General features: G+C 44.3%; 1 protein-coding gene and 1 long non-coding RNA gene across 7 annotated transcripts in view; one reads left to right on the top strand and one right to left on the bottom strand.

The window, feature by feature from the left end:
* Positions 1-9244, bottom strand: part of PFKL (phosphofructokinase, liver type) — a 48109-nt gene extending 38865 nt beyond the window's left edge. For 2 of the 6 annotated variants that reach the window (XM_083741820.1, XM_083741819.1), the window contains exons 1-2: positions 1783-1855; positions 1269-1342 (exon numbers count right to left, since the gene is read on the bottom strand). In XM_083741820.1, coding sequence (XP_083597946.1) covers positions 1269-1342; positions 1783-1840 — 132 coding nt within the window. In that variant the 5' untranslated portion in view covers positions 1841-1855. Of the gene's footprint in view, positions 1-1268; positions 1343-1782; positions 1856-7648; positions 8018-8459 lie in introns of those variants that run through there. The other 4 variants (XM_083741817.1, XM_083741818.1, XM_083741822.1 and 1 more) reach the window with 4 other exon arrangements.
* LOC310846029 overlaps positions 1-9755 on the top strand; it is a 128198-nt gene that overhangs the window by 55109 nt on the left and 63334 nt on the right. The window lies entirely within an intron of this gene.

Below are 9755 nucleotides of genomic sequence, written 5' to 3' on the forward strand. Positions count from 1 at the left end.
AACTGAAACAACTGCACCCAGGAGCACTAGTTTACTGTTTGACTAATCAAGCTGTGAATTGTGAAATCTGGCTTCAGATGTGACATCCTGTGCCTGTATGATGTATTAGATTCTTGGTTTCCCTTTTTAAAAACCACACAGAGCCAGTGTGGTGTAGTGGTTAAGAGCGGCAATCACATAATCTGGGGAACCGGGTTCGTGTCTCCGCTCCTCCACATGCAGCTGCTGGGTGACCTTGGGCCAGTCACACTTCTGTGAAGTCTCTCAGCCCCACTCACCTCACAGAGTGTCTGTTGTGGGGGAGGAAGGGAAAGGAGGTTGTTAGCCGCTTTGAGACTCCTGAAGGGGAGTGAAAGGCGGGATATCAAATCCAAACTCTTCTTCTTCTTCTTCTATTTAATCTCAATAGGTGATGGGGAGGTTTGTTTTTAAAAGGAAGAAGCAATAGACAGGATCCAGGTGGCCATACACACTTGCTTAATTTGCATATCTAATTTTACTTCCTATATATTCATTCTAGAAACTGCACCCTGGATTTCCCTAACTTCAAAGGACTATTTAATGATACTGATTCTGCCCATGGGAAATTTGCAAAATTCACCTTTCCAGGCTGTGGCTTTTTAGAGGGAAAGGAGTGAAACAGTCAGTTATGTTTCTTAATCACACAACCCCTGCTAAGACAATTTCTGAGCACCAACCTTCAGAGAAAGAGACTGATGCTGTTACCACATCAATGAGACCCAGGCCTACTTTGGAAGACACTCTACCTTCTTCCTTTGACTGTGTAGAGGTGGAGTTCTTACCATCCTATTCTGCCTGCCAGGCACACATGACCTGCCTTCGACACTCCCAATATGTTCACAAAGTTTGAATAGCATTATAGATCCATAACATTCAATGCACATTAGCCCAAATCACACAGTCAATTTCCACCCTCACCTTGCCAAATCTGGGAACTGGCCCTTCCCATAGTGGAATTTATGCATGTATGCCCAATGTAAACATTACACTCTAGCATTGCAAGTGGTGTCAAAAGGATGGATAATCACATGGTGGGCAGGGCAGAAAGGTGTGATCTCACTCTCCCAGTGCTAAGAGGAAGAAGGTCGGAAACAGTATAGTCCAAACCAGGCTCCGCTGTCATTTACATGATTCCAGAGTCTCCTGGCAACTATCCAGCAATTTTAAAAAGAACAAGGCTATACCAATAACCACCCACATGCAAAGAAAAAAACAACACAGCATTTTGATGGGTAAAAATTTTGAACCTCATAGATCAGGAACACTTTTGCTCCAATATATATCCCCATGCGAGTCACAGCTCGGACAGCAGCATTCATACCTGGAAAGATAGAAGACAAGGTAAATAAATGGTACAAACCTGAGCTAAAGTGATGCAGGATTCTGCACTTTTATTTTGGTAAGAAGCATAGCTAGTTTTGCATAAAGCAACACACTGCAAAAATGTTGAATTCTCACTTATTTTCAAGGAAGGGCACATGAGACTTACAATCCCCATTAGCTCAACAAGACTCAGGAAGTTGCCCTGAATAAACTTACTAAGGAGCAAGCTCCTTTGAACACAGTGGGATTTCCTTCCGAATGTTTAGGTTTGCTTTGTTACAGTGGCCAGGGTGGCATTAGTGGAACGCAGGTTACCAGTAACATGTTAAAACTCCTTGCACAGAAAAGCTAATGCACTCAAAAACGAAGGCAAGAAACAAGTATAATTTAATGATAAAAGAAATATGTATGAAATCCCACAAAAACGGCACAACATACCTGGGAAATAAAAAATGCAACTGCAAAATGTTTGTCTTGACGTGTTCAGTGTGTACATTTGACTTTATTTCACTTTAGCTGCCAAAAGAAAATGCCAAAGATGATATTGCCTCCTTCTCACTTTGGGCAGAATTACTGGAGAGGAGGGAAGTACAGTATGTTCTTAAATAAAAATGTATTAACTTTTAATAAATCATTATAAATTAACCAAGAGATCCACCTGACTTTGGCAAAACAGGATAGGACTTTTTTAGCTATTCTAGTTCCAGAGATTTTTTGATTGGAAATAAAGCAACAGTGTCTGCAATCTGTGGCAGAGATGCAATGAGAAATAAGATACCCACTGAAGTCTCAGATTTCATTAACTTTTGGGCTGAACATGAGGCAGTCAAACTAGAGGCATGAAGTATATTAGAACCAGTGTCATTTGCCAAAATTAATATACTCTCTCTTAACTCATCACAACAACGCTGAATCTTGGTATTTATATAATGCCTTTCCTAACTCAAATAATTTTCACAAACATTATCTGTGCAACCCTAACAGCCTTGCAATGTAGAATGCTATTTATTATTACCCTCATATTGCAAACTCACAATGATGGGGAATGGGGGTTATAAGCATAAGTAGTACCCGTAGCTGGGATTTGAACTGTCAATTCCCAGTTTATTGAAACCACATTCTGCACTGTTTCACATAGCACAAGTTCCAAAACTGAGACAATGCAAGTTGGCTCCACTTATCATGTTTTCTTCTGTCCAGAGAAATGGGAACCCTAAAGAACAATTTCCCCCTCTTAAGTACCATTTTCTCTCTTTAATCTGACAAAAGAAGGCTTATTGGAAGCCAGGAAATTTGAATGGGCATTTTCCAAAAAAGGCCTCTTTCTCCTTTAGATAACTAATATGCCAGTTATGTAGGATGTTTCTTTTTTCTTGGTACATTTAGTTGTTGTTTCTTTTCTTGTCCTTGACTGTCAGCAGCTAGTCTGTTTCTGTCTCTCTCTCTCATGGCTCTCTCCCCACTCACTTGGGTTGTTTTTTTTGTAGCTTACTCTTCAAAATCTGGTTCTTCTCTTCTTCTCTTCTCTTCTCTTCTCTTTTCCTTACTTTCACCTCCTTCCCCTTTGTATAGTACAGTATATACCCTTCCATCTTTGAGTCCCTTATTTCCCTAGATTTCCATAGCATCTCCATCAGATGCTCATGTAAAAAAGTTATCTGTCTGCAACACATATTCAGCGGCTTTGTATTTTATGCCAATAGATTTCCTTAACATGGGGTCTGAATTCTAATTTCAAACAGTCCAGTATATACTGACCCCTCATAGTCACACTGAATCCATGGAGTCCAATTCCCTGTTCTAAAGATGGGACGATCCATCCCACTCTCCCATTGTAACAGGTCACAAGGAAAGGCAAAAAAAAACTTCTGTCAGCAGGGAGTTGTGTCAGCTACCTGATAAACAAATCACAGTGGGCAGATGTGCTATCAGGGCTTCATCCCTGCAAAATATGCAAGTAGATCAGCTTGCCTGTGAAAATGCTATTTACAGAGACCTACTTCCCCTGGAGGGATACGGGTGGCGCTGTGGGTTAAACCACAGAGCCTAGGACTTGCCGATCAGAAGGTCAGTGGTCAGTTCGAATCCCCGCAATGGGGTGAGCTCCCATTGTTCGGTCCCTGCTCCTGCCAACCTAGCAGTTCAAAGCACGCCAAAGTGCACGTAGATAAATAGGTACCACTCCAGAGGGAAGGTAAACGGCGTTTCTGTGCGCTGCTCTGGTTCGGCAGAAGTGGCATAGTCATGCTGGCCACATGACCTTCAGCCAATAAAGTGAGATGAGTGCCACAACCCCCAGAGTCGGTCACGACAGGACCTAATGGTCAGGGGTCCCTTTACCTTTACTTCCCCTGGAGAAAAGCAGATAGAATCAAAATACAAACATGCCTAGTGTGTCACAATAGCTCAGACCAGATTTAACTCGCTTCTCATAGGAAGTTGCCTTGTGCCAGGTCAGACTATTTCGCCATCTAGTCCAACTTTCCCCAGCTTGGTGAATTCCAGATGTTTTGGACAACTCCTACTATCCAAGATATTCCCTTCTGTACTCAGATACAAGTTGCTACCTGCCTCTGATCTGTATATGCCTGCTGTACTTTGGTCCTTCATGTACAACAAGTCACAAGCAGCTCTTCTTGTCATGCGAGTCACCTCTGCATTGGAGTTAATGTGTAAAACAAGTCCCAGTTATCCAACTAATTTGCCATACTGGGGCATGAATTGCATAAAATACGTTTCAATACCATTAAAAGTGATGCCCAAACAATAATGAGAGATCAAAAGTTGATTCTGAGTATACTGCCATTTACTCTGCTATCAGAAGATTACCCCATTTGTTCCAGTATACTGTGCTAAGACTTGCAAGGATTAAACAACGTATTTATTTTAAAGTTTTCTATTCTGCTTTTCATCTACAAGGAGAAATCAAGGCAGCTACTTAAGAGTTAATTTCCATTTTTTGTGCAAAAATAAAGTATTAAAACCACTGTAGAGAGAAGCCAGACAATGTGAAGTTCTAAAACAGGGGTGGGGGAAACCTTTTTCCTGGAAAGTTGCATTGTCAACCCTCCAGGGGCCCCAGGCCTGTAGTGGGCATGGCCAACTGGATGTAACCAATTTCCAGCACAAACACCACAAAAATACACAAACATTTGCTGCCCTGAGCTCCTTGGGGAGGAAGGGTGGGACGGAATAACAGTAACAATACATACAGTACCCACATGCACACAAAGCAATTTTATTGAATTCCACGGATATTCTTTTCCCAATGATGCAAGGTGCTGTGGTTTTCCATGCTCAGTGGAGGCCTGCATCAGGCTGCATGCATGGAAGAAAACTCATTGCAACATGATTTTATTTTAAAACTTCATGACTTTTAAATCGGTTTTAAAACATTGGGATTAGGTGTGCCAGAGGACATGAACTGACTTAACTGATTAGAGGCAGCAATCACAACTGGCCATCTGGTGCCATCTGTCTAGTTGTCATCATACTGTGCTTTGTTTACAGGCCCCATCAGCTACACAAGTGTAGCCCCTGCCAATATTCTGCCATGTCTACAGCTTTCTCCCTTGGTGGGCAAAGCATCTAGAAAGAGACACTGGTTTGCTACAAGATACCATGGTGATGTCAGAAACCTTCATTGATGTCAACCCCAACAAGAGGCAACCCCCCCCCCAACAACACTGTTTATGTCATATAAAGCACTAGCCAAGTGATAATGTTACGTACCTTCCTACCTTGGGGCGAGGGGAAATATAGGCACTTCTCTCAGGGAAAGTACAGACCAGCAAGACTTTCCACATCAGAAGGCTTTGAGAAGGGATTTGCTAGGCACTGCCCTCCAAAAATTTGCTCCAAGCACCAAGAGATCACACAGGTCCACAAGCATGCTTCAGAATCACAACAGAGATGTATTACCTCTTCCATACTAAATGGATTACATCCTTTACTGGCTTACGTTAGGCTGCTTCCACTGAAGATACACTTACATGCTTCCACTTCAGCAATTAGGTAACTTGCCAAGCCCTGGAGCATATCCACAGTAAAGATCAGAAACCAAGACAAGGGAGTAATTAGTGGGACTAAAGGGCAAAAAATATTTGCCAACTGATGGTTGATGCAGGAACTGGATAGTTCCAAGTATGTTATGAATGCAATTTGCCAGTGGAAGTGGGGAATGGTTTCAAGGGCACATAACAAGGAATATTAAATTGATTGTTTTTACAGTGCTGTTATAATGCATGGTGCTTTGCAGGCAAGGTATGTGTCATAACATTCTTCAAAACATTCTTCACTCTAAACCGAACAGATTATTTCATTACAAATGACCACAGAAACTACAGAACAAAAAACAAGGGCAAAGAGAAAGCTGTGTAAGGGTAGAAAGCTGTTCCAGAATTTCCCCCTCCACACACAAACATCCAGAAAATTCAGTTTGTCTGAAACATTCTCATTTTATTCCTAGTCTTTATGTAATCCCCCACAAAGTGAAAATTAAATTCAATCAGCCTTCACTGTTGCACATGATAAATTTATTTTACTAAAATGGCAGGGAAGAGGGAGTTGAAATTAAAAAGAGTTGGATGCTAGAATATTGTCTATCATTAGACAATATTATAACATCCAACAAACAGTCAGTGTTATAACTTAACATCCAGTCTTAGGGCTGTATCCAAGTTCAATTCAGAATAGACCCATTGCAGTTAATAAACATGACTAAGGTTCATTAATCTAAAGGGATCTACAATGAATAAAACTTATTTGTATCAAACCCTTAATTTTGATTTTTCTTGGGAGTTTGTCATACCAATAAGTATTCTAAACTAATGTTTTAACATTCAGCAACTACAAACAAAATAGTGATAAACACTTTCCACCCATCTGCTTAACTAGGCTGGAGAAAACCCACTACTGCCCTCAACAATATGTTTATTGTATAGAAGACCATCACGATATATTTATCCCTACTCCATCATAGTTTACAGACTCAAAGATGGCTCTGTCCCGTCAAGGGCAAAGCAAATTGATCAGGCAAAAATAGCTGTATGTCTATTTTTAATAGGTTCCTATAATGGTCACAGCTGCACCACAACACACAACAGGGGCAAGTTCAAAAGAGGGAAAAAAAATCATTAAGGTACCATTAACACAGAGGAATCTGAACTTCTACATATGCAACTGTCAATAGATAAATTAGCCCAGTTATACCAGAAAACTCATTAACTAGTTTTAAATAGTTTTCCTTTCCATATGAAGGAAAAATATCTTTTGTCAGTGAAGTTATAATGTTCCATTCTAGCTTGCTACAGAGATACAGGCAGGAATCACAGAGTAAAATGGGCAAACCTAATCCAGGCTCCTGGAGCCATGTGTACAGTTTAACTGCAGTGGAAGGGAACTAGAAGAGCCTTGATGTCACACTTAAATCATCTAGGTTATCTCATGGTTACTGCTGTTTCAAAGAGTGCCTAAATATCTGTAATTAGCTTGCAATGCATCTCCTAAATTAGCATGTACAAAATATGAAAATTAGTGTAGCTGATTCCCCCCCACCACCCATGAAATGATCAATAAATGTATTTTGGACCCAATGCTTCAGTAGATCAGCACTTGTGCTGTATACCCTTGATGCTGACCAGTGACCCTTGCCCTCCTGTGCCTAATCTTGGCATGCACTGCTAGAATGCACATTGCATAAATTTTCATGGCAGTTCTTACAAAAGCGGGGGGGGGGGGGCACCTGGCCAATGAGGCCTGTCCTATTTGGCTAGCAAGGCTGTTTCAGCTAAGACATGTCTACATCTTACATGAAATCAGGCATGGGGGTAGGTAGACATGATTTTGCCCGGAGGTCTCAAGGCGGTTCACAGAATCAGGTCATGGTTGGGTCTTGGAAGAGCTGGCCCTGGGCTTCACAAACCTGAACCATCAGCTGATCATTGGCACAGCGTACAATGTGCTGATTGTCTACAATGTGTGGGCTGTGTCTTTGCCTGAAAAGTTTGACTTCAAACTGTGTGGACAAAAATAGGCCTCCTGACTTTGTTATGTGAGGTGATTGACCAGTGAGTGGCTGCAACCACTTGTCAAACTTGGCCCATGGGGGCAAGAGGAGATAATGGTTTGGTTGCTGCCTTAAAATAATTATTTATGGTAGGTCAGCATTTATCCCCATATTGCAGACAGAAGCGAGGGATGAGGCAGACAGCGCAGCTTGCCTAAATAAAGCTAAGGAGTTCATGACTGAGATGAATGTGAACCAGGGATGGAGCCTTTCCTGCTTACTGACTCTCACACTTACTCTTCTGCTTTTTCTCCCTCATGTGAAATTCTCAGGTGGTTTCCCACCTAGGCGCCTCCTAGAACTGCTTAGCGTCTCCAAGGTGACTACTTTTAGCCACAAGGTCAGGGACGGGAAACCTGGTTCCTTCCTAAGGTTGCTGGACTCCAACAGCGCCAAACTAGGCAAAGGCCCATCCATGGTGAAGACTGACGGGAGTCCAATGGGCTCTCAGTGGGAATCTGCTCCTTCTCCCCAACCCCAGATGTACAAGGCCTGCTTCTGCCCACTCATCAGGCGAGAGAACTCTTCACATGCTCCAGGGCGCTCTCGCTGCTGCTGCTTCACACATTCTTTACTCTTACTCTAGCCTTCCCACACGCCTTGCAGCACGAGGATATGACCCTGAGCGTGACCCGAGGGGAGCAGCGGGGACGCGCGCGCGCCCACATCCAGCCCAATGAAGTAACTGGGAAGTGAGTGGCTGAGAGGAAGCGGTGGGCGGAGCTCCCCCGAGGAGACGCCGGTCGCTTGAGGAATCCTTGAGGAATCCGTTTCTCTGGCTTCGATTGAGCAGGCGACCCTTCCCATCCCCGCTCAGCCCCTCGGGGCGCCGGCCTTCCATTACTCAGGCCTCGCGAGGAATAGATATCCTCCTGCCGTGTCCGCCTGCACGTTCCACCTGGCGGCGCGAGACGGGAGTCCACCCCCCCCGCCCCCCTCACGCAATATCCTCCCTCGAGCGCAGGAAGAGCGCGCCCGTCTCTCTCGAAGGCGGCAGGAAGAGGAGGCGGGTGGGATGCTGAGGAGGATCCTTCCTCCTCCGACTGACCTTGTGCGTCGCCGCCGCTGGTGAGCACCGCGAGAGCCAGGCCGGCGCCCGCCATGCGCAGCTTCTCCAGGTCCAGCCCCGCCGAGCCCAGGCCGGATCCCGCCATTGCCCCGGCTGCGTCCAAAGTCCAGAGCCCCGGCGAGAATGACAGCAAGCGGCGGCGGCGGCACCCGGAGCCCGCGAGTCCAGCTCCCTTCAGCCACGCCCCCCGCGACCGCCCTCAGCCTCTGGCTCCGCCCACAAGGGGAGGGGCTACCTGCCTCGGTTGGGCAGCAGACGTCACGGCGCGAAGGCTTCCCTGGGGGTCGGTTTTCTGAGCCCCGTCTGAGGAGGAAGGGGCTCTCTGCTCTTCCGGCAGACCAGACCACCACCTCCTACCTGAAAGGCCTGCAGGACTTGCTTAGCAAGGGTGACGTGGGGGGTGGGGAATGGCAGGTCGTGTGAGCATGAAAAAGGAGCCCCCAGCTCAGCATCCCGTTTCCCACAGTGGCCGGTCAGAGCAGAGCATGAGAGCCGCAGTGCTTTCCAGCAAATAGTGGTCAATGGCAAGTTGCATCTGAGGCTGAGGTAAATGACCCTGTAAGCATCGCAGATTCATAACCTCTGTGAATCCGAAGAGGATCCCTTCTAAAGGCAACTTTTATGTGGCTACTGTGTTGCTATCAATTTATAACGTTGCCTTTTGCCAGTTTCGTGTCCGTGTTCACGTTTCTCTCTATACCATGCAGCTTCATAAAACTCTTTGATACTATATATAAGGCAAGATTGCAAAAAAAAAACCAGCGTATTTTAAGAGCACTTCCTTTTTTAATGTTTATTTGTCCTGTGGACACAGCCAATTAATTTTATCACCGTAGTAACACCCAGGGGTGGATTTAGGTCTAATGAGGCCCTAAGCTACTGAAGGTAATGGGGCCCTTTATATATCCAGCTGTCCTTTGTCAACAACAAATTGTCGCTGTTTTTTTGTTGAATATATGCTATATGGTAATTTATGGACCTAATTAGTATCTAAAGCCATTTGCACATAACAAAATATGTATTTTAATCAAAGTAATTGTTGGACTGAAATACAATTAAGAAGAAGTATATTAATAGTGAAATACAATTAAGTATATTGGGGGGGGGGGGAGAGAGAGAGAGTGAGGCCCTAAGCCATTATGGCTTGTTTAGCTTATGCGTAAATCAGGCACTGGTCACACCAGTGAGCTGGCCAGAAAGATCCGTGGTTATTCCTGGGGCATATCTATATATCTGGCCAGCTCGTGATGAATGCTAAAAGCGTTTATTGAATAA

Source organism: Podarcis gaigeae (genome assembly GCF_964106915.1).
Source record: "Podarcis gaigeae genome assembly, chromosome: 5".
In the NCBI taxonomy this organism is placed as follows: domain Eukaryota; kingdom Metazoa; phylum Chordata; class Lepidosauria; order Squamata; family Lacertidae; genus Podarcis; species Podarcis gaigeae.